General features: G+C 31.1%; 1 protein-coding gene across 6 annotated transcripts in view; it reads right to left on the bottom strand.

Annotated features, from left to right (window-relative positions):
- The window catches only part of LOC125070592 (potassium/sodium hyperpolarization-activated cyclic nucleotide-gated channel 2), a 242,130-nt gene that overhangs the window by 206,434 nt on the left and 8,538 nt on the right, over nt 1–27,158 (bottom strand). For all 6 annotated transcript variants that reach the window (XM_047680517.1, XM_047680521.1, XM_047680516.1 and 3 more), the window contains exon 2: nt 3,212–3,772. In XM_047680517.1, coding sequence (XP_047536473.1) covers nt 3,212–3,258 — 47 coding nt within the window. In that variant the 5' untranslated portion in view covers nt 3,259–3,772. The remainder of the gene's footprint in view (nt 1–3,211; nt 3,773–27,158) is intronic.

Here is a 27,158-nt window from a genome sequence, read left to right as displayed (position 1 = left end):
TTCTTCTTCCATACTTCTCTATCGGACGTCATCTCACAAGTAACATTCTTTCTAACCATATCGTCTTTCACACAATCCATTCATTGTTACTTGGGTCGTCATCTACCTCTATATCCATCCACATCCATTCTCAAAACCTTTCTCACAACATGGTCCTCATTCCTCCGCATAACTTGCCCATACCAAGACAGCCGGTTCCCAGATAGCTTCTCGGTTACCATAAATATGTATGTATATTAAAAGAATATTATTAAAAAAATTTACACAGCGCCCAACAGTGAATTTGGTAATAAAATACATTGTTATCGATATAAGAGCTTTGCAATAAAACATTTAATATAAATATACATAAGAATCACAATTCAAAATAATAATCGGCAGACTGTTTTTTTTCCAGGTAATCGAGATGCCGTTTACCGCTATTCCACACGATATTTTTTTTGTACGTATAATAATTATTATTTTCAATTAAGATATTTATATACTTTATGAAATCATCAATATACATTTTCTTTCATGTAAATAAACATGAAGAATGCTAATAACAATTTCGATTATAACTACGTCACTTGTGTTCTTGCTACGTTATTACATTAGTCGGCCGATCACGACTAATAATACACATACTTATATTTTCGGGTATTTTAGAAGGATAAATTGTTGTAAAAAATAATTTTAATTAATGTTTTTCCGGTTCATTATTTAATTTTATATAAATAATTTTTCAAAATTATATATATAATTATACATACTATATGTATATATATAGTATGTATTTAATCAATTATGCATAATTTTGAAAAATTATAAAGATTAGATCAAAAAGACCGGTCATATCTTTTCTATTTTATCTTTTAAAGGCGAACGGGAAAGTATTGTTCGATGAGACTTCCTTTATGAGTACAAGGGTAAATGTGTTGGGCGGTAAAAGTTTTTTTGCAACTGCGTCTAAAAATACTATGTAAAGCGTTTTTATAAAACACGTACACACTAATTGTAGACTGTTCTTTGTAATATGATTAATTCTCTTTAACGTATAGTTTTAAAAGGCACCACATTTAATTACTTTTAAATTAAAAATACCATTCGTTTTAAATTAATTTGTTGATGCAAATAAGAACGTAGCTCCACTATCATTTTACAAATAGATTTTCCTTCGCCTCGATGGAACGCTTTAATTTCTTATGTACAGCATAATTAGGCGCGATGTGAACTTCAAAGCCGAATTAGAATGCAACACGTCATACGTAACAATGCTGACGCTGAATAGTTCCACCACTTGTCTCAATCAGGTGTAATAATTTTAGTACAAAACTTCTTTGAGCGCGATGAAACTAAAATTTTAAAGTCGATTTTTACAAATCGATTATATTAAATGGCGACTAACGATGCATTACGCTGTCCTACAACTATAATTTTATCGTAATAATCCCCTTATCTACCAAAACAATATAGAATGATCACCAAACGGCTATTGATATGATTGGTTTAATATAATTAAGGCCTCTATCGGCTATTCCAGTTTTACATACAAAGAGCTTATAGCATTTGTATACAGTAAGTATAGTGCAATATTTATCGAGATAATAATTTTTATTCCATTGAACTTTTCAATCAATTATATTTATAATATTATTTGTTTGTATATTTTTTTTTATTTTCGATACATTATACATCTATTATTTTCTTAACAAGATCGAATGAAGAGAAATCGATATTGACTCGTCTTATGATTGGGTTAGAAATGTGACTTTTACAAATAATTGTCTTTATCGTTCTACACGTGCAGTATTAGACATAAACATGATATAATTAGATTCTACAGTATGATACAATTTCTTTTTTTTTTTAAACGTTCAATTTCTTTCCTTCCTTCATTTTACTGGTTGGTTGTCATCGATGGAATATTTTTTCATGACCAGCTTATTAGGAAGGCGATCCTGAGATTAAGCCGTGTCCGCCCGAGTGTCAGATCAATAAAAGTTGCAGGGTTTTTCTATTATAATAACCTCAGAAGCAGCGCGGAGTTTGGATATTAGCGAAGTGCCTCGTAAAGCACGTAAAACTGTTGATTATAGTTTCGGATTGTCAATCGGATTATAAGTGTGCACGAATAGAGAATGCTTCTGAATTTGCACACACACTGTGCTGAGACCATCTCATGCTTGCCTAGCACTATTAGTACTAATGATCCCCTAATTTGGCTGCCATGGTTAATAATAATAGACTTAAGCGTCTAGACAAGTATTTGTACTTTAAAGAAGCAGTAAATTGTATATTTCTTTCATTTCAAACAGTAAGCATAAAATATGTTTTTTAAACTTAATTTTTTGATCAACTGTTAATAGATGTTACTCGCTCATAGATATAGTGTGTCGGTTTACTAAAATTTTGATCCATTCATTTTTAAACTGTATTTAGTACAATAATGATTCTGATAAATTTGGTATGAGTACATCTATATCCTATGTTTATTAAATTACATATTTTCTAGTTATCAAAATCATGTATCGATTAATTTGCGTGTCGTATATTATTGTCTTTATTAATCTGTTTCTGGTGAGAACAATTTAAATAAATTATACGTTTTACCCGTTGAACCGCCAAGCATTCTCGTGTAAAAATCAGGATATGAAAAATATATTTTATTCTAAAGACGTAGGGTATATTTTTGCAAGTCGCTGTCAATCAGCTTTTCGCCGTACACAGCTCCAGATTTAGTAGGTAATTGAATATTCACATCTCGATGCTTGCCTGTTCAACGTTTTGATCAGTCGTAGTAAAGGCGGATTTTGATCGTCTTTCAAACTTCGCGTAAATCAGTACCGGTTCAGCTATAAATAGCATCAGCGAATACACCAATGTAGTTATTAATGGATAAGACATTAAAAATAAATATAAACTAACATAGTTTCACAAAAGAGAAACACACTCTAAAATGATGTACTGTTATTCTTTGATTTTTTATAAATTCCAATTTCATTAATTTAAATACTACAGTTTCAGAATGTACTCTCAATTATCACAAATTTTTTTTAATAATAATTTATTAACCTATAAATCATTCGGGTGTAAGGAGCCCTTAACAAAACACGAAATCCTCTGAAGTTAAGCTTCCCTTTATTAAATTTGCATATTTATTTAGGAACATCGTTTAAATATTTTTACTTCATTAAGTAAGCTTATATTTAAAATAAAACAGATGACTTACGTGTTGTTGGCGGAGGAGAGCCTCCGGTGTAGGCTGCGCAGCGACATGGCGTACCCCTAGCAGGGCGGACTGCCGCTGCCCTTGCCGCGCGGCCGGCGCAGCGCGCGCGCACCGAAGAACGCGCCTTCCTCGTTGCACGACTGCGAGCGCTGCGATGCCAACATGCCGGCCGCGCGGCTCAGCGCGTGCAGAGGCCGCACGCGCGCGCGCCTACCCCACCCGCACCCGGCCACCACCTCAATCTTGCCGACCGGGCACAGTCTGGCCGACTACCACCGACTGTTCACGAAATACCTATGCTTCAAATGTTAGATAATAATGTATAAACAGTCCGATTATTAGCTCCCATAAACGTCACAGTTGTTGACTGTCTCACTAAATGCATTCACAGATATACGCGCGGCACACCGAACAACGCGACTTGGCACTTGTGTTCACTTATTGTAATTATTACTTAATCTATCTATCACGATATCATAGGGTTAATTGAAGGCGCTTTTTTTGTTGATTTATATAATTTTAAAATTCTAATTAAATCGTTATATCCGCTGTCTGTCGAATCTGAAACAAATTAAATGAACATTAGAATTTATTTAAATAACGTTTATATTTTCTATCGATTGTAGCTAAATCCATCGACCCTGACTTTGATAATAATAATAATTTTAAGCCGCACCAGACTATGGTCCCGAATATGTTCACATGTAAACTCATTTCATAAATAAAAAGCACTCATCGCCATAATTATTTACTGACGCCACTGAATCGTGTTTCACTGTTTAATGAAGTTGCGTAATGATTTTTATTTTAATTCTATTCGCAGAGTGGGTATGACCAAAATTAATGCAAAGGTCAATTAGAGGTCATTCAATAAATCCTTCTAATCTCTGAACAATACATGAAACAAAAGCGATTGTACGCAAAAGTTACGACATGAAAAAGGTCTATATTGAAATGAATCTGGCCCACATTTCCGAACTTTTAATGGAGTTATATGATGAAGGCATAAAAAGACAGCGGGTTAAAATCTAAATAAACAACTGTTTTCATGTATTTTTTACGTTTTTTAATTCACTTCGTGGCTGTCGGTGAAGAAAAACATCATAAGAAAATCTGCGTGTACATCCAAAAACCCATTCCAACAATAGTACCGTGGAATAAAATATAAGACTTCTAATTGAGGCTCCATAAGAAGTTTATAAGCTGTTTCATCTTAGATTATAACTAAAACAAAGGACAAATGGAACGCGCGTAACATTATAGTGACGCGGAACAAAATCGAATACATAATCAAAAGCGAATACAATATTAATTCTCGTTAGTAAGAAAATATTGTGTCTTTAAATACTAACTAGCTGACCCGCGCGAAATTTATAAAACTTTACCAGCACACAAGCAGTCACCCCCCATTTTACAGCCTCGAGGGGTGAATTAAAATAAGTAGCCTGTGTCCTTCCCCGGGTCTCAAACTATCTCCACACCGAATTTCTTTTAAATTGGTATGTGATAAAATAAGTAGTAATCAGTTTCTTATTTTCAAGCGACTTCAAAAAAAAGGAAGAGTTAGCATTTTGTCGGCACCTTTTTTTACCCTTTTATTAACCCGATACAACTTGTATCAAACATTAATTTTATCAAATTTTAAATGTTTCCGTAAAAATAAGTTATAACTTTTTACCGGCCTTCAGCGCGACATATTTGTGTTTATCGCAGTATTTCTTGGTAATGAAACCGTAAAACAATTCCCAATACATGTCCCTAAGCCTTATTATTCAAACAAGTTGCCAATTAAAGCGAACAAGTTCTTTAGTCTCTTGAATAAACTTTCTAAATGGGTTCCAAGCTTAATTTCGCCAATGTTTTTTAAAATCTTTACAAAAGGAACTTATAAATAAATGTTGCGGACAGTTTGGCGATTAAGGTTAAATTTTTTTCATTAAAACTTCATCCGCCACCAAAATCGTTTCAACCCTTTACCACTGTATTTATTCGAGTTGAATAATAATATTTTTAATCAAGTGTATTTGTTAAGTTTTTTTTTTTTTTAATGCTTTGTCTTTAATTATGACTGATGTCATTCGCAGTGTTTACAGAATATACTAATTTTTAAATAATATATTTTATAAAGAAAAAGTAAGTTATGTATAAAAATTAAAGCGAAATGACTTCTGTTTCATGCTCTTTTGTGTTTAGTGAATATTAATTCTTATTAGTGCTTCTTTTAATTAGTGCTGATTATAGTGCAAATTAAGCTAAGTTAAATTGTTTGTATCAACTCATTATAAGTATTGTATATATAATCCGTTGTTTTGGAATTTCTTAGACATTTGCTAGTAGGGCTTTGTGCACGCCCCCCTGAGTACAATTTACAGACACAAAGGACATAACATCTTAGCTACAATGGTTAAAATTTCTTAGCGCGCGAATGTCTATGGGTAGTGCTGACCATTTACTATCATTTTTCCGCTTATCAACGACACCAACCAGCTGTTCCGTCGCATTCGATTCCTTGCCGAAGAAAAGACGCTCCAACAATTCTTCAGTTCGATGGTAGGAAGGTGTGTTGGAAAAAACTGTGCCAATTGTCTTAAAACCACTTGGGAGCAGAGTGGTGAACGAAGTTTTAAAGCTTTTCCTTAAAAAGAGAAGAGCTATTAGTAGAGCTATTATCAGTGGATCAATTACAGGCTATTATTACTTTTTACTTTACTTTAGGGTGCAATTGACTGTGTTAATAAATAGTAAAATGTTTTGATCTAATTTGTATTACTTAAAATATGAACATAATACAGTCTGCTCATTCGTATTCGTAAAAATTGCACGTTGCCTAGAGCTAAATGTTCCCACAACTGTAGAACAACGTGAAATGAAAAGTTTCATGTTGGAATATTAAAACAGTTTTCCCGACTATTGTATCCAATTTTATAAAAAACTCTGGATATCCGCTAGGTCTGAAATATATTCATAATATGAGCTAAAACAAATATAAACTTCAATTATATTTACCAATATAAAAAGTAATGATTTTTTTATTATATATAAATAATATTATTCAACTAAAATAATAATAATTGAACTAAAATTGTATCAATGATAGTAACTAGTAACTTATTTATAAATAAAATTAGAAGTAAGTTTATAAAAATATGAAGCGGGTATTTATTTTATAATTTTTTATTTATCAGTATATAAATTGAACTCTGTGTCTTTTGCGAATAATATAAAAAATGATTTAATCGTCGTTCTAATGAAGTTCAATATTAATCCACCGCTCATAAATTCAAATTTGAGTAACTTTAACTGCCACAGTCATGATTATATTGTTACAGCCAGTTATCCGACCGCCCGGACCGCAGCGTATGATTTTTTTGCTTAAACATAATTCGGAAACGGTGATATCTTCTAAAGTATTCATTTCAAATTTGAATTTTATAGTCTAAATGACAATTTTAATCTACATTACATGACCAACGAAGGGAATTTTTTTATACTGTAGGTAGAGTAACGGGCAAATTGGCCACCAAATTGTAAGTGGTCATCACTGTCCATAGACACTAGCGCTGTAGGAAATATTAACCATTCCTTATATCACCATTGCGTCACCAACCTTGAAAGCGAAGATGTTATGTCCCTTGTGCCTGTTGTTGCACTGGCTCGCACACCTTTCTTCTAATAGTAAAAACCGCATAAAAATCCGTTGAGTAATTAAGAAGAAGCAATAAGCGGAACTATATATATATATTATTTAATTGTTCTACGATAATCCGATTTGAAAAAATACTATATATAAGTTCTCGCCACGAGGAGCTGAGCGATAATAATAAATATCAACGAATCTGGTAAATTATACTCGTTAAATACGAGTATAATTTACCAGATAAATGAGATGAACTTAGTTTAGTTTATCATTATGTGAATAAAATTGATGTGATATCTCGATGTATGGATTCTTAATGTAAATGGTGTATATTATTAAAATACAATAAATCATTTTATACACACTCATAAATCCATTAATAAAATACGACTAATATATAAACGAACTAAAATGTTATAAGTAAGTTTATTTATATGAATTATTTTGAAACAAAATAGTTCTATTTGTATTTGAGTCTTTACTTAATACAAAAACAAAAAACGTGTATAATTCTTAACACATTTGATTAACATTTGCACACCCTAGTACACTCTACAAAATATAACTTGAACTAGCTACTACTTAAAACACTCTTGACTCTAAGTTTAACATGAGCCAGGTCGCAGTAAAAATATTCGAAATTTCTTCGTAAAGTGTACAAACTACGAGTACATAACGTACAGAGATGACATTATTCATTTTAAATGAACGTAACTTCGCTTGAGTAATGCTGACAATGTCAGTGTGCAAACTCGCTTTGTTGAGTTCTGAACCTGTTTTTAGTCTTTGCACATATTATATTTATCGTGTATATTTTAATGAAGAAAATTGTACGTACTATTATCGGATAAATGGCTCACTAAAATAATTTAAAGAGGCACTGCTACACGTACTGGCCATCGTTACAACTCTCGTTTCAGTCTTTGTGTCTTTAAATTCAATTATATTTTTTTACATATCAAATATATCTATACTTATATTATGTGAATAAAATATATTATAAATGTGATAGTAACTCTGTCTATTAAATTTTCACGCTTACAACATATGGATTAAGATGAATTTTGGTGCGGAGGTAAAGCCGCAGGTTCAGCCTGTAAAATATAAGGTAACTTGTGGTGTCTAATATAGACATAATACACTTTTATTTATTCTTCATGTAGAAAGTCTGATATTTATACGAGTATAGTCGGGAATCATAGTTACCGTTATAACTGTCCCTGGCGAATTGTTGCTAAACTAAGTTATCTGTATGTTCTTAGAGGTCGCTTGAGCGAATCTATTCAGTTAAGCCTTATTGATCCCGAAGGCATTCCGGACAGACCCATCCAAAGGAATCACTTACTATTGTTGTATTAGAAATTAAATTATTACTAACTACAACAGTTTATCACATAACAAATTATAAAAATCGACCGAACTCTATTTTGATGCTTGATTCTAATGTATCTAGAAATAATATACGTATTAAAAAATAATTAAATGCTTCTTACACCATCGCTATCGATCCGTCAACCGTGGGAATTATAATGTTATGTTCCTTTTGTTTGTAATTAAATTGACTCACTTACCCTTCCAATCGAAAACAAATGTTATTTGGCGGTTGATTAACAATATGGTCTAACAGATACGCCGATAAAATTTAAGCCTTTATAAGTGGACAGGCCTTCGTAACATCGACAACAGTTGAAATCAACTATAACGCCATTAAAATACAATTTACTTTTATTTTAAAAACTAATGTAACAAATCCTAAACAAATTAAATTTATATTTTTCAAGTAAGTTCAAGTATATCTAATATAAGGAAAACTTGAAATCGAGCATGTTAAGGTATTTCAACAAATGTCATTTCAGCCACACTAATTTAAGTGTCATCGTGATCCCTGATTATTTAACTTAAATATATATGAAAAAAAATATTTAGTTCAGCTTTAGATAATTTACGAACAACTACTATATTAAACAAGTGTATCATTAGTTTGAATTATTTAATTATTTAAGGGTATGTATGTACACTACGTTCACGAAGCCTCGGCTAAGCGCTCCGCTGGGTGGCGGATTTAGTCTGAGCACAAAGTGGAGACCAGTATGTGGGTACTATCTGTATTTTATCGATCAGCAATATTTAGATTGAAGTAATCGTCAACATTCACAGTATTTATGTAGAGTTTCACTGACTAAGCATGTATAAACAAAAACATTATCCTTGTAAATAAAATCTTTCAATATGAAAAATTTTTGTTCAAAATATTCAAAAGCGATATAGTTGTTTACACTGAAACCAAAATGTCATTTGATTTTAATATATTATAGAATTACATTATTAATAGCCATAACTTCATCGACATACATGTACATTATTAATTAAAGAGCTCTTCGAGTAATAATTATAATTAATTATACAATGAATAATTAACATGATATTTCATTTGGTTAACAAATTTTCTTTAAAATATATGTGTTTATTATTTTGTATTTGTTCACAGAGGAGTCAAGTTGCATTCTCAACCGAGCGAGGGAAAGCCTACCTCTGCATGCACTAGCGACAATAGCCACAACTTTCATCGATCAAAAAGATTATAACAAAACAGTATCTTTGCTCCTAAGTATAGGAGCTGTTATATGTAATTCATATAAGTTTTTACATGAGTACAAGTTGTTAGATGATACTATATAAAGTGCATTCGATAATTATCGAAGCGATTTTAAACTTCTCTTTTGCCTTCTATTCAATATGACAATTCTTGATCAAATAATAAATCGAATAAGAGATCTATTCTATACATTTTCTTATATAATCTTTTATCTAGGAGCCCAAAATGACAATAAATATACATGTAGCCTACACTTAGTCTGCATTAAGCTAAACAATCCTTCAAATTCACAACCTTATTTTTTAACATCGAAAATTATAATAAAAATAACACTTATCTTAAATGAAAAATCTCCGTTCAATATTGCAATTGGATCTTTTCCCGAAAAGTTAAAATGAAATGCCAAGATCAGATGTTTTGGTCCGAAGAATAAAAATAGTTTTAAAAAATGTCTTAGCAGAATTTTTGCTTAACTGACTTTGCATACTCCGAGATCGCTTGAGTGAGCTCTAGCAATTATAGATTGTATCTTAAGTAAACTGATCGTTGAACGCGTTGTATAAATTAATTCTATTTTTAAATTTTACAATCGCGAAGTTCATATCGGAGCGATTTTATTGAGATGTGATAAAATAGATATTATGAAGGCGACAAAATATTTATAGCTTCGAACTTTTACTATTGATTTTAAAATATCTATAACTTTTATGCTTTTCACTTTTCACTTTTTATTTTTATTGTTTTCTTAGTTTTATTTCCACCTGTGACATATTTTTATCCGAGTTTAAAATAGGATATTTTATTTGTGTTGAGATTTGTGTATAATTTTTTTTATGTATTGTATTGTTATCGTTGATTCTTATTGCGTTGTTTTTAAAAAACAATAAAGCAGCCAATTCCTTTGCTTAAATTTGAAATTATTATATTATTTATTCAAGACCAAATGAAAATTACACTACTAATAGACTTATCATAATACAAATTAAAGTAAAATCTTTTAGGAAGTTATATAGAATAAGTTTAAGTATTATTAACACAATTTATTGGGCTTAAGCCTAATATTGTACTTTAAAAAATAAAAAATAAATGTTAGAAAATTATGACAGACAAAACAACGCTTCTCAATTTTCAAATTTTATAATAGATATAAATTGAATATTAAGGTTATTATTCAATTTATCAATGTGTTATTCCATCGACTATCGGTTCAGTTCAGTTAACTCTTAATACATCCCTTGGGTACATCTCGATAGATCACTTCAAGCCGCTCGTAGTGAAGTTAACCCTAGTCTTGTTTATACAAATGCTTTATGCAAATTAATTGATGATACTTTTAACGGGAAACTGTAGTTTAGCATTCGTTTTATTTTTGTTTTTTTTAAAACGAGCTACCTGTTTCATTTAAACATTATTGTATACATTTTTTTAAATATACACTGAAATATTTATGATTTTGTGAGAGTAACTTATTTTTGATATACCTACTACTCGTCTCAATTGCACACGGATAAAATTAATATTTTGCAACAGTTAAAAGGACTAAAAAATATGTCAATTAAAAATCTCTTTCAAATAACCCAATTAATAATATATGTATAAATAAATATGATAATATCATGTTTATTGAGCCTAGCAATCTGTCCACAAACCGCCCTTTTTTCTTATAAGAAAATTATCTTTTTAATTATTCGAGAATATTTCGAAGAGTAACGAAAAATTAATACATAATTTATTTTGACAATGATTAACTTCGTTACCATAATTTAATAATAATAATATATATTTTTTTGTTTTATTATTTAATCATTAAAATAGTTACTAACAGTTTCAAAATGTATAACATTGCTAACTTTACTGTTGATTTTTTAAACTATAATATTTCGTTTACCTTTTATAGTTGGAACAGCTTGGAAAATGCCCGAACCGACGATCTATAGCTCAAATATAGGTAGGAAAGTAACATAATATGAATGGGTATAATAGTTTTCAGAACTATGAAAATTACCGTCAATTATTTTAGTATTTATTAAAAAACTATATGATATGACAGCTATGGGTAAAATTATCCATCCATATCGTGCTAATATCTAGTTATGGCTGGCCGTTTCACCCACGTTCAATTTTTATCATATGTATATGCCTGTTTCAACACATTAGAACATAATCTAAGTTCTTATCAACTGAATATCTGCACAGTTTGCCAGATTAGTTGATCTCTATGGTTATCGCTACGCTTTTAAGGTTGAAGCCTGAAGTTATATACCCTTCCTCAATAGACGGACTATTTTGCTTAATAGTTATTTCAATCTTTTTTTTAACGATATCAGGTTAAATGGGCAAATGGTAAGTGATAACTGCCGCCTATAGACATTGGCGATGGAAAAAAAATACGTGTTTCTTACATCGCCAACGCGCCACCAACCTTGGATACTAGTATGATACATCCCTTGCGCTTGTAGTTACTGACGCACACACCTATCAAACTGAAACACTAAAATATTGACGATATTTTTTGATGTGTGTCGGTAGAATATCTGATAATTAAAAGGTATCTACCCAGACGGGCTTGACTTAACAAAGCCATACCCACTAGGAAATGTAGCAAGTTACCGGAATTAACGCGTTCAAACATGCAAGCTTTATAAATTAAATATAGATTTTACCTACATATTCCTCTTTTACGTGTATATTTTTATTGAACAAAAATATTTACTTTAGTCACAACTACAAGTGACAGAGCAAACTATAACAAATTGAATTGCTTTTTATTGACTTATCTAAAACATAAATTTTTAAGTTTAAATTGTATTAACATGGACTGTACTGGGAATATTAAAGTATTACATGTGTTAGATTTCATCCGATACATGCAGGTTTCCTCACAACGTTTTTCTTCACGGCCTACTATCAGATAAATCATAATCACAGATTAAACATATGAAAACTCAGTAATGTTTGCCTGGATATGAGCTCGCAACATTCGCTTAAGATCTTCCAGTTGTATTCGTAATGGCAAAGCTCGTACGTGCATTAAAGCAATGTTTTTAATAATTGGTTTAGGGTATCGCAGCCGCAATCCATACGACATTCGTGTTGCAGAAAATGGCAAGGTCACGCAATCTATAACATAGGAGCTAAGGAATCATTGAGGCATAAATTTAAGGAAATCATGATGTTGACTGTTCCAGCTTGTTATATATTCTGTAATGTTATGTATATATGAAAAAAATATTAATGATTTGATGAGAAAATGCGATACCAGACTCCATAGTTTCAGTAACTCTATTATGGGCAATGCATTATTACAACAGGATCCCAGAAAACTTTCAAAATCAAATTAATATAAAAAATATGGTAAGCTTGTGTGCCAAATGTTACTTTACGATAATTAGTGAGTTCATTGTTTATAACACACCTTGGGAATGAAACGATCGTTACGGCGCGTGTACTTTTGTACGCACGTGAGTAGTTCTTCATTCTTCTTCGGCGTAAATAAAAACAGTGTAGTTATTAATTGCATGCATATAATTAATTACATAAAGTCATTACAATGATAAATGCAAATTTAAGTATTCACAATGTTTATTTATACTACAATAAGCATAGTAAATTAGATAACGTGTGAAGTTGTCTATTTCGAGCAACTAAACTTGCGTTTTAGCGAGCATCGTGTATTTTTTTGTCACCCTGTGCGCGCGTATTATAAAAAATCACTCTCATAATTTTTTCATAACACGCCAACAGAAATGTCACTTCAAAAATGTTTATTAAAAGACAACACGTCAATAAGATGAGAGAAGCGAAGTTAATAAGTCTTGACACAATTTTGAAGGGTCACAGTGAGGTTCGACATCCCACACCTTATATCGATTTTTCGCCAGATCTATTTTCGCGGTGCTTGAATATTATGGGAAGAGCCATCGATGGATTCTTTGTTAGTTCACCTCACTATTGCACTTGGCGGAATTGCTTTACGTTCATATTTGATGAGATATTGAATGGTGTTAAAAATATCTTAACACTTTCTTAGAATATGCCTATTGATGGCAACAACTAATTAGGAATTGTATCTAGTGTACTGTTCCGGAAATTGAAGTATTAACTAAATTATTTTATCCCTTTATACATCATAATTTTTTTCCAAATAGATACGAACAGACCCAACTACATAGACATTATCAAAACTCCTATTACCTCAAACTATTCAAAAGATACATTCATGAATGTATAAAGTTCACATACAATAACTTCTAAATGACAAGTTACAATCGGGTACAGAAGTAAATCATATTAAATTTCAATATCATATAGATATTGAACACGGAATAAAATCAACGAATAAATTAAAGGTCCATATTAATATCCAATTTGATCTTGCAGTAAAATCGAGAGCTGCTATAAAAAAACATTGCAATTTCAACGCATAAATAAATACAAATACTGTTAAGTTTTCATTCGAAATTGCGTTTACTGTTACATACGGCTTCAATTCATAACGGTCCTGTTTCATATCGGTGTCATATATGCGTGACATCATGGGTTGAATGATCTTTCATTGTTTTAAGGCTTGACAAATACCATTGTAATTTCCATATGTTACTTAAATCACAATATCGGCGTATGTAAACTTCAAGAACAACGACGTATTGTCAATACCAAGATTATAAATCTAAACTGAGCACGAAAACATGACACGTTTATACAAGGTTTTTCTTTTACAAAAAACGAAATTTTTTTGCAAGTTTAACATGGACCCATTATAGTAACCTAGTGGAATGCGATTATTTATTTTAACTGGTGATAAGTTTTATCTTTTATTTCATTAAATACTAGCAACCTGTCCCAACTCTGTACTGGTAAAATAAAGATTTTATTCCGTGTTAATGTTTAACAAATGAAATGTATAAATATTCGCCTTTATACGTAATCTTATTATTATGATTTGTCTTAGATATTATGAAAACGGGTTTGTGATTATGGATTGGTGGATTGTGATTGCACCTTACTTTGTAATTATATTCAATGATTGTATTCTTAGTGGCGTGTTTCCTGACCTCATGACACATTATAGAGTTATCCCAATATTTAAATCAGGTAGTACTTCAGACCTCAATAATTATTATAGGCATCTTTGTGCTACCAAATCTTACCAAAACCACAAAAAGTAACCTATTTTAAGTTTTGAAACGTAATGTAAAATTTTGAAAAATTCATCGTCGTATGAATAAAGCTTTCGAAACTCTAATGTTTAAGGCTGTGCGCGGGTGCATGAGCAAGGAAGTTTTAAAATTTCTTTCAACTCATGCAGGTTTCTTTATGATTTTCCTCAACAACCGCACATGTGCCAAATTATAAAAAATGAGTTCTAGAAAAAGGAACAAAATTTTTGTGCAGATCTCTCGAAACCGCTACTTTTAATACGTGAATGATAAGCTTCGTGAATATCTATCTTAGCTCTACTTATATTTATTTACGTGAAATGTAGCTCATATTTATCATTTAAATCAAATGTAACTTCAGCATCCCTATATCATCTTTAACGTTTAGCAATTAACGTATAAAATTCCATTTGAACTCAAAATAAATTAATGCGACAAGGATCTAAATCAGTACGTAATACTTATGTATACTAGATTATTATAGGGGATGGTTATCGTAATCTACCCACACTAATAACGATAAGTGGATAAGATAATGTTAGCGATTACCCAAATCACTAAACAGCTGCAATCTAACTGTTCAATATGTTAAAATCAACCTTCGTCTGTTCGACAACACGATGTCTAGTACCCATAGATGTTTCTGCCTACATTTTGATATGATGTCTGTTTAACTGAGCGTTCCTCAGATTATAAAACAAAGGGGAATTTCCCGGTTATTTCTAAAGTAATAACAATTTGTTAATACTTCAATAATTAAAGTGGCAGCATTTTTGACGTATTATCAAATAGTTAATAAGCTTAAATAGATGAGTCGTTTCACACTTCCGGGAATATGTATGTATTCTTGTAATTTTGTGCTTGTTTTTTTTTTTTATTTAATATCACGTTCTGTGCGCTCTATTGCCTTTTGTGTCATAATTTAAAGCAACATTAAAATATTTTATCTTTAACTTTTGTTAAAAAGTACATTACAACAAAACACGATGGACTTTTGTTAAATTACAATGTTTTTATTCAAAAAATTAAATACAAATAAACTTATTAACTACACTGCTTTAAAATCTGACAGGCAACTTTTATCACAGGATTCAAGAGTCATAAATCACCCCGATTTATTACATTAAATGCAAAGCGTATAAATAGCAATGACGTGGATAAATAAATATTTTATTTTGATATCAAAAGATACTTTCAAGGAAGACAGCAAAAACATATTTGTTCAAATTTCACTCGAAATTAAAAAAATACTTCAAAAGAATCCAGTGTCTAAAGATATTTTATAGAATTTAAATAAATAATGTTGACGTAACTTTTTGTTTTTTTTTTTTCTACAAATGAATGGTAAGAGTTTTATTACAATCTTAAACCAAGAAAAGATGCGAACTATGCGGATTAAAATGTACTGATTTACTTGTGTCTTCCTTAGAATACATATCGGTGTAAGCGAGTCAGCACTGTAGACCATGAGATTAATTTACCAAGGTAAATTAAGCACATGAAATATCAGTTTTGCTTGGCCAGATTGAACTTGCAATCCTGGCTAAGATTCATTCATGCTACTGGACCACCTGAATGTGTTTCTATAAATCATATTACACACAAATTAATACTTAATTCATCGTCAAATTAATTTCCATTTGATCTACCAGCGAATAAAGCCGTGATGACAATTAATTTTGAAATTAATAATGTTTTGAAATTACATTTCAGCCGCAATTTCACGCGGTCAAACGAGCTACCTAATATCGGTAAATAAAGACTAATTTTATCATTATAACCATACTGGGAATCCTTCAATGCATCATTAATTTTACCAAATTAATTAGTCACGTAATTAGTATTACTCGAATTATCTTCACAATCATTTTTCAATTTCATACTTCGATCCTTGCATTTATTGTCATATTTTCAATTTTAATTTGTATATTAATATGAAATGGAAAAGTTTCGTATATATTTTTTGTATTTATTATAAAACGAGCAGAATGGAATTTATAAAGGAATGTTCCATGTATGGCATAATGGTGGAATTTCATCGACACGGGCTACTAGCATAGATTACTTATATAAAAAGGTTTAATTCTATAATGAGTCAAAAATCAACAAAAAAAATCTTTATACACGGTATGTGCATTAAAACTAGTCCAAGCAAAAAAAGTTTACACCGAATATGGATATCCTGGTAGATACCGACCCAAAATAATGCTGATCAGCACGAAAACCGCACCATATTTGCATTAATATGTGGCAGTGTATGTCTGAAGTTATCATAAAATATAAATTTAATATAAAAAAATTATCACAGTAAACATTTCTACTCTATATAGCGGAGCAAATACGTTGAGATAAAGAACCAGCCCTGAGTTTACCAGACAACATCAAAGAGAGGTATTGAAAGATCCTAAGGTTTCGCATGGCTTTAGCCTTCTCATTCTTCTCAAATCTCATTCAGATTAAATTAATTAAAATAAAATGTTTTAAAAGCTAACCAGAAATAAATGCTTACATATGCATTTCTCTAGAATACGTTATCACCAAATAGATAAATAATTTGTCGACAAAATGTATGTAATCCAACAGCTTACATACATAACAGTTACATTACATTACGTATTATATCAATCGTAACCAAAATCGAAATAGAATCACAGAATTATTTACAATATATAGTATTTTACAAACTAGAATAGAAAATAGTACCTAACTAAAGAAAACTATTTAACTATACTATAATAAGTAGTGGGTATAGTGATCTATAGAGGTATGTGTGTGAATGTATTATTTTTAAGTTATATTTAATATAATAGTATAAAAGTAATTTACAGTACTATGATTATTTTTTTTTTAAGTAAGTTCAAAAATCATAATTTAAAAAGGTAATATTTAAATAATACAAAATAAATATTTATTAAAACAACGTCGTTTACTTTTATTTTAATATTTGTTTTTATTCATCTGTTCTTAATTATTTCTTGATTAGTATTATCAACATACAATAATTTAAAGGACGAGTTTCTCCATTCATCTGAATGAATATATGAATATATTTTCATGTATTATAATATGTACAACTTTTTTGTTTATCGACCAATTTTGATTATCCTTTTTCGCTAAATTCAACATTGCTCTAAGCTGGTCTCATGATTTCGTGTTATCATGAGTTTCATTCACCCTGTTAGTGTATTATTTTAATGACATATACGAAGGCGGACTGGCAAATGAGCCATGTGATGGTATGTGGTCACCATTGCTTATCTACTACACTATCCTTATCCTGGAACTATGAAGTTATGTCCCTTATACCTGTTATTATTGGTTCACTCACCCTTCAAACCGGAGCAAAGGAATACTAAGTGTTGCCGCTCGGCAAAAATTATGATGAGTATGAGGTAAATAATGAACAAGTAAATTATGAAAAATATATTTAATATATAAAAGTAGAATATTGAAACGAAATATTTATGTAACTCTGTATTGATATATCTTAAAATTACAATTTCCAGGAATACAAGGCTCCCAGGTCTATTCACCTCGTGTCTATATTTATAAATGGGTTAGGGTGAATATCAGTTAAGCGTTTTAAGGAAATTTGCCGCAAGCGAGATCCGATTTTAATTAATGGCTTACTGACTGATATAGACTCCTTACGTAACTTGACGTCGGAAGTGTAACACGGTTAGTGGATCATTTTATCTTCAGATATAAGGTCTTTGATACACATAGCAGAAGTCGTGACAAAATTACTGGAGAAATTATTTAAAAAGATGATCGATATTAATAAATGAGACGACGTTTTATTGTGTTCCCTAAATGAAAGAACTATTAAACCAATATACGTAAAACTTATATCAAAGTCGCGGCACGTTTCGGAGAAGGTTTTAATATTTAGTTGTAATGGCTGATGACTGATGATGGTTTTCTTTGTAACGCAATTACTAAAGCAATAACGAAATGGGAATAGCAATATCTGCATATATATTTTTATTTAAACATAGTCACTATTTTAAAGCTCTTAATAAGCACTCGCAAATAATAAATATGCATAGTTTATTATAAATTGGCAACTTGTAAAGTAAGCAATTGATTAAGCAATTTTCCACCTAATTTCGCTCTGAATAGGGTTCATAAAAGGGTACACGTCTCCCAGACATAACCTACGTCATGCCCACCGAGCGTTACGGTCGTCAATCTTCTACGTGACACTTAGGAGGGTACCCCACGGTTCATTCTTGACTTAATAACCGGTCACGATCAAGAACCTTAAGGCGTATTAAAATTCTTATTTAATTTAGATTATTAATAAAAAAAAAGTATTAAATTTTTTACACTTTTACAATATTGCGTGTCGGAAATATTGATTGCCAGAAGATACAATCATATATGAAAAACCAATTATTTTTATACTATCATTGAATCAGAAACTAAACACTTTACAACGAAGCTACACATGTATTATCATGTTCACTTTGTGATATAATAATTTTCAACGTAATATAAATCGGAACGGAGATATTGTCAAAAAAATATTTCGCGGCGCCCTATTTCCACCACGGGGGTGCGAGCAACTTTTGCGCTTGAACGCGCTGAATAAATGAAAATTCCAAAAGAGAAAATCTACTTCTATAAAAAACACATTTATCGAATCTCCCAAAAACCTTCTCATACTAGGTGTAAGAAATTGGCGAATTGCCAGTATAATTCTGAAAAAAAAAAAATTAAAAATACATCTCGACTTCCGTAGTTTGTAACAAAAATATGAATGGATGTATCCGATTAAGCGTATAAAAACTGTTCCCGCATTTAGTAATAATAAATTCCTACTATGCAATTAATTACTCTTCATCTAAACTAGATTAATACCTAATCTCCAGCTTCTATCCTCGTACGAGAAAAATGCGGTTAAATCCGCTTATTGTTTGAAACTTCTCTACTTAAATTATTTTAATAAAACCAATATTGTTTTAGAAACAAGCCTTATATATTTTTCACTACTTAATAATTATGAAAGATATCAAAGTTTTAAATTTAATTAATTCAAAAATAATATACTTTTTTTGACGATTGAGTTAATTTTTTTTTTCAATAATTAATTTATAATTAAAAATCAAAAAAATTAACTTAACGTCTTTAAACCTTTTTTGCTTAACCGTTATAGTATAAAGGCGACTAGATCCATTGCGGTAACGATCAGTGTAATATCTGCTGATATCAGCTATTGAGCTTGAGGCGCTTGTATTCTGAGAACAATTAGACGACCTACTGGCAACAGTAATATCGAGGCAAAGCGATGTTTAATGAATCGTCTATTTTGTTATCTCGATTGCTCTTATAATCTTAGATTTGGATATTTTCATACATTTCGCTTAATTTTTGTACATACTTTTAAAATTTAGGACAATAGATCAAGGCGTCATGATCGGGGTGGCATAGCGACGTTTACATTGCTTGGCGGCCTACAAGCCTTCAAACGACATTATTTTTTATTAAACAACGCAATTGACAAATATAATTTTTTTTTTCGAGGTTATTCTTTATAAACAATGACCAATGAATACAAATATTGATAATTGTGACGTCATCACTTATTCAACATGGCTGTTTTGTCCAAACAAAGTTGTGGACGAATTAAAATCATTTAAACAATCAGTGGTATCTGCAATTAATATTAATGCTTCATTTTAATTAAAGCTTTGAATGTAATTTTATTGGATATACATATATGTAATAAATTTTAACATGATTTAACATTTTTATGTCATTACTATTATTACAAATGCGGACTTGTTTGTTGGTTTGTCCATCTGATAACAACAGTGCAACCAATTTTTTTTTTTAACTATAATACGCAAAGGATCCAAGAGACATATCGCTGAATATATTTGCCCAAAGAACGATTTTTTCAGCCCACAAGATCCAATTGAAAACTTTTTGCAGATTTTTGATATAAAAAAGTCTCACTCGACTGAAAACTTAGTTCGTTATGTTATTATCAATCGAATGATATGAGTTTGGTGTGATATATATTTTCTTAAATATGCGAAAATAATTTACAAAAATTATAACACTGCCTTATTTCCAGGTATGTATCTATTGATCCACACGTATGTAGTTACTATATTTATATTATTTATACACTATCAGCCTAGATTCGAGATTAAATCATATTAATAAACACGTAATCGAACTCTTATGTTACAGTTGGGTTAACTTATAATCCATTTATTATCTCAAGAACTTGAAGCGTTTCCAGCCTCAAGTTATCATTCGTCCAATCGAAACTCGCAAATCGAAGATAAACTGTCAAAGTGTCGCCAACTCACATCTACCCTCGGACTCGGTTAGTTTGAAGTATTTTAAGAAAGCTAAGCTAAAGCTAATTGTTATTGATATGCTAAAATATAATAAATTTATTCAAATATTACGAATCCTGGGGTGATTAAAGGATTCCTGCACCCGTGTGATGTGATTCTCCACCACAGTGAGCTGGTCAGAGTTACAGGCACGAATGATTTTAAATACCTTGATTTCTGGTTGACAGAAATAAAGGTGATAAACAATAAAAAAAAAATTCAATGCGATCGAAATAAAACTCGCTCTATAAAAAAGCTACGTGTACCTGCTGCGCTTCTTGTGGGTACCTCTAGCGGGTAGTCGGTATGGTCGCTCTATTGATCAGTTCATATTTTAATGATATCTATACGTTTACACGCCGTAATAATCATATAAAAAGATGATCCAAAAATCCCTCTTCCAAAATGTATATTACGATCATAATACAAGATATACGTTCCTATAATGAGTTTTGAAATGGCTTTTGCTAACTTATTTGATAACGTCATTGTGGATTCGTATTCAAATAGCAATTGGACATAAAAATATTTAACTTTAGCGAATCTTTAAAAGGAATAACACAACTTTGATTAGCAAATAAAAGCGGTTAGGCTAGCAAATGGTCTACTCTGCGCCAAATGGATGGTTTGGCCAACCTAGCCAAGGTTGCGTTTTCTAGGGTTCCTTAACTGTAAGATTAAATCCCAGGTCGGAACAATAAAATGTTATTGGGTTTTTGTCAGCGAATTTTTCTTAGTAGCCAAGCTTTAGAAAAATGCTAGTGTTCTACTTACGTGGTGGATCAGGCACTGATAATATCACCGATAAATATACGTTTTCACGATGTTTACCTTCACCGACGTTCAATAAATGAATTATAACCTCAAATTAAGTACATTTAAAATCAACGCTGCTTGTTTTTGTTTATCTAATATTTTTGATCCACAATCCCGCATTGGAGCTCAAAATCCTCTCCTCAAATAGAGAGGAGGCCTTAGTCCAGCAGAGAAAAATTTACTAATTGTTACTGTTGCTTGTTTTTGAACCTGGAATCTCCGGTTAAAATTCACGTGTTAGAGCACTGGACCTGGTTCTTGAACATAATATTGACATATCGGGTAAAAAGAGAGTTATGAATATTTAAGTGTACTTATTAAAGTGATATGACATACATCAACATGTATCATTCAGCCTCATAGTGCATATGCTTACGGGTTGTCAGTACTTTATACATGCTAAGCTAATGAATATGGTAATACAGATGATAATCTCGATCAGGATATTGCATAGTAATTTTATTATTAGCATCACACGTGGTTCTTTGTTTCTTCTTTTTAATTACTTCTTTGATAAATGATTGTATAACAATCACATTCTTAGTAGCAATTATTTCAAATGTTTAATAGAAGGAAATCGCGCCATATAACTTAATAATTTATTCACTTATCTGTCTAAGATCACTGCCTAGGAGTAAACATTTTTATATCTATGTAAAATCTCGATGATTGACATTTAAATCTGTTTACTGATTCCTGCGTATTAATAAAGTTTAATAAATAAATAAAATCAATAACATTAATAAAGTTTGTTTTGTTGTTTGGTTGATCGCGCTAATCCCAGGAATTACAGGTCCGATTTGAAAGTTATTTCATTGATAGATGGCCTTTTATTGAGGGCGGCTATAGGCATATACCATCTGGCTACGACCAACAGAAGCAAAAACATGTTTGACCGAATCTGTAATATAGTCGACCGAAGTCGGGCTAGTACCTCATATAGGTTGATAACTTGATATCCTCAAGTCCAATTTCACCCACGATGACCCGTCTTCAGTCGTAAATATACGTGAAATGGCATTTTAATGATATTGAATCCTTTTTCTTAGTAGTTGTTACCGGATAAAATAAAATACATATAGGTATTTATATGTTAACCTACACCATATAGCATTTCCTCTCAAAAAAAAGCAATAATTTGAAGTAATTGAAATAAATATGTACCGTCTGTTTTATTTACATTACAATATTCTGAAACAAGTAAGTAATTTTTGAAAAATAGATTTTTTTTCAACGAAATTTTTATTTAATCGATACGCACAAATCGCGATGCAACCTCTCTATCGCTTAACAAATTATTGCAGGACGAGACAAAGTGCACTTTTCTCTGCAATTACAGGGCACTAGGTTTGTGAGGTTTCCGCGCGGCATTTTTATTGGTAACGCCCAATTGGGCAAGGTCAACGACGTATCTACCTCTACTCTATATATCTACCTCTTTAGGAATACTAGCTATTATACATAAGTGTGTGCACAAATAGAAATGCACTCACTATCTTCTGACCATAATCTGATGAGGCGGCACGACAGAGGAGTGTTTAGGCGCTGGACCAAAGGCCTTAAATTATTCACGGAGCCTAAGCAATCCAAGCTGCTACTGAGAATTTCTCGAAAGAAAACCCTCGGAATGCTCGGAATCTAGGGCACAGCACACTACACCAACAAGGCAGTCATAACGGAAGATTGTTAAAAATATAATATCTTAAAAAAAACATATACATTCATGAAACTATAAATCTTTGCCATTTAAATTTTTATAAAACACTGTAATAAATTGATAGTTTGAGACGCAATTTGTTCGGATTTCCCGACGACATGCTTTTCAAGATTATACTAGAAATAATGATCACTACACTGCTGTTCCAAAAGACATTCTTTATGAGAAGCGGAATGCAAGTTTGTTTAAACTACATTGCATTTTAAACTTTATCCCAATGAAACTTCCATATACAAATTAAATTGGAATTAAATACGATAGAAAGCCCACATTGCTTAAGGAAGGCAACTGGCATACAATATTAGTCGTCGAATTAGTTCCACAGAGTCCAATGGAAACTTCTTTGTATATGAATAATGTAAATAAATCTTCATTAGATTGTAATTGTACTTGGTAATAAAAACAAGGCACGTTAAAACAACGTAAAACCAAATAATAGAAAAGATACACCTAAGACACGAAGAACACGTCTGTAGAGATGAGATTATCGGAAAAGTACGAGTACACTTCCATCTAAGTGTAAAGTGTTTTCTAGGCCATTACGAGGTCTTATTTTAAGAAAGCAGACGTTCTTGGCTAAGAGCAATCTTAGGAGGACGTCATTAATCCCAGAAGATTAGACCACACTCGGAGATACGTTGATGACCTTTTAATGGGAACCTTCTGGAATGCCCGATCCTTCAATACTGTATGAATTTAATTGTATAATAAAGTTTGATCGAGGGTTTAAATGGCTATAGGCGTCGTAAAATTGTAATCGGTGCTATTCCAATCACAATATATTTGTACTTAAATTACTCAACAATAAATACATTTATTTTTTAAGTATTCTGTAGTTAATTAATAAAAATGTACTCGTTATAGCAAATGATAGACAATCTTAGAATGACATTATCTTTAACGGTTCCATAAAGTTTTAATTGATATAAATAAAGTGATCAAGCTATTGAGGTCGTTCGGTTCTTTGCAATTTTATCGAATCATCGTTATATGAAGAGCCGATAGAAAGGGACGCACTCTAAAAATGCCAATAAACGAGACAACATCACGTTCTTGGTAACGAGCGGAGAGCTCCCGGCAAATTGACTGGGTAGTGTGTGACACGGAATTACCGCGCTGGATGGGTACGCGACGATGATTTATTATGTCATCAAACGAGCTGACTCGATCATCTTAAAAATATAAAATGCATCGAATATATTTATATTTTATTTGTTTCTAATCCAAAAACAAATGATTAATTCAAATAATATAAATAATAATATTTTGCTTTAATTTATATACATTGAAATGTTGTAATATACAATTTGGTAGATTCCGAATCCGTGGATCTCGTAATATATACGTGTACTCGTATATTCTTATCCAAGCCTCAAGCTACTTCAATGAAAAATTTCATTACGTGTACAGTGATTTAGTCGTAATACGGTAAAAAGAGACGTTGGGAGCAGTAAAACAGCGTATTTATTTATGATTCAGCCAACATATCTTGCACAACAACAAATTAAGAAGGAATAACAAATATCGAATATATACTTGAACACTTCCATTAAACCCATATAGAAGACACGCGCCCGACGCACACACAGGGTGTAAGTGGGAAAATCAATCCTTGTCAGAAGCCTTCCGCGGTCTGCCACTAAGTGGCTTAATTCCTTATTTCTTGTCTAGTTTTTTATGCTAAACCAAACATCAACCGTAATTAGCCTTGCGTTGATTTTATATTTTCATGTAAAAATTCGCAAGTCATTTCAAACAAAAAGAATAAGAATAGTCACGTCGACTTTGATTTTATAATTTATCGCGAACTCAGTGAGTTATCTTATATTTTAATAGAAATTACCCTATGTTGTATGTAGGTAAATTCAAATGTTAATACATACAAAACTATTAAATAAAAGTGTTGATTATAATAATGACTCAAAAATATTCGTGTTAATTATTTCTTTCAAAATATAACAATAAAAAAAATGAAAATCTGTAAAATTTAAATTTGTTGATTTAATCCGTCTGACTGTTAACGCCCTTTTATCAGAAATAAATTGAACTTTCAGGGGCAAATTGATGACGTATACTAGGTCAAGTAAGGTTATCCACCTTACTGGACCAGCAAGCAAGCCAGCAATTGGCCTTGCCTAATCCTAAAAAACAACTCGAAAGTCATAGCAACAAAAGGTTACGGTTCATTAAAGCGTATTACCGTCACAATCTCATTCACTCGTCAAAACCGTCAAAACATTGAAATAAAACTAGTTTTTAACGAATTTAATCGCGTATATTAATTATTTCAACATCCCAACGTTTCGAGCACTTTGCAGTGTTCGTGGTCACGGGCAGACTAAGGTGACATTTGTCTGTTCGAATTACAAAAGAAATATTATTTAATGTTAAAATAATTAATATACGCGATTAAATCCGTTAAAAACTAGTTTTATTTCAATGTGTAATAATCGCGAAAATCTAAGACAACATTACCGTCAAAACAGTTTACTTCCCGTTGACATCAAATTTTAAAATAGAAAAAAAATGTATTTTTTCAAGTTTAACGCTACGGTACAATATTGAGGGATTTTTTAAATATCAGTGGCAGACATAAGACACAAAGAATTTTTATTGACCTACTTGAATAATATATATATATAGATAATGTTTAGATTTTGACAAAAATGATTACAACCTGTATCATAGAGTATGAAATCAGAATAATTAAAATTAAAGAAATCTACTTTTATATATTTGAATATAGGGTATATTATACATTATTACATACCCTCATTTCCTCAAGAATGTATGGAACGTAACTTAAACATTAGTACTCTATTCACGAGGAGGTAAGTCTAGAGCCTTTCAACGGTAGCGCAAAACCGGCGACTAAGAAAAAGTTACTTTACAAACATCTCAAAATATTTTACATTAAATTTCAACGGGCGTCCTAAATCGAATAAGCAGCGCTAAATTTTTGTAACTTAATTTACCTTTTTAGCGATCCGTGTCTTAAAAATCTAAACCAAATACTTATGTCTGGGATATCTGGAACCCGAAAGTTTCAAATCTAATGACCCTTATGTCCATAAATATAGGATGACTTTAATGTTTTAAATTTTTTATTTCATGGCATACTTATGGAATTCAAACAAAAAAAAACTTTATTCAAAATATTTTGACCAGTTATTTTAAGATGAAGGTACTCGGTATGGAATATCGATTCTACGGAGCAGAATCGGAAAATTAAAAGATGGAGAACGATTCCATATTCGACTAGTATGTGTTTCTTCCTAAATATTGTCGCCGTTATCTGGGCAATTTGACCTGTTCCAATGGTTTTAACTATAAGGATAAATCCTGAAGTGAATGTGAAAAGTGAAGTGAAATTTTCATTTTTTTTACCACGGTCGTAAAAAAAGAAAATTAACTATTTGGAATTTATTTTTAGAGCGTAGGGCATGTGGTATGATGGTATTAGAACAGGTGGAATTAACGGACAGACCGTTTCTATTCGCATTTCTCTAATTGATTTGTATACATGTACAAATCCAAAATGATATATTGTTTTAATACTTTGGTAAAAAACAATTAAAATTCCAATTAAAAAATTAAATTAAATATTAATTTTATTAATAGATTTTAAGTACTTTTCTTTTTTATGAAATACTAGACTAATTACGAGTA

This window comes from Vanessa atalanta, chromosome 17 (assembly GCF_905147765.1).
Source record: "Vanessa atalanta chromosome 17, ilVanAtal1.2, whole genome shotgun sequence".
NCBI lineage: Eukaryota > Metazoa > Arthropoda > Insecta > Lepidoptera > Nymphalidae > Vanessa > Vanessa atalanta.
Note: the sequence above shows the minus strand (reverse complement) of the source record. Positions and strands in the feature narration are given on the sequence as shown.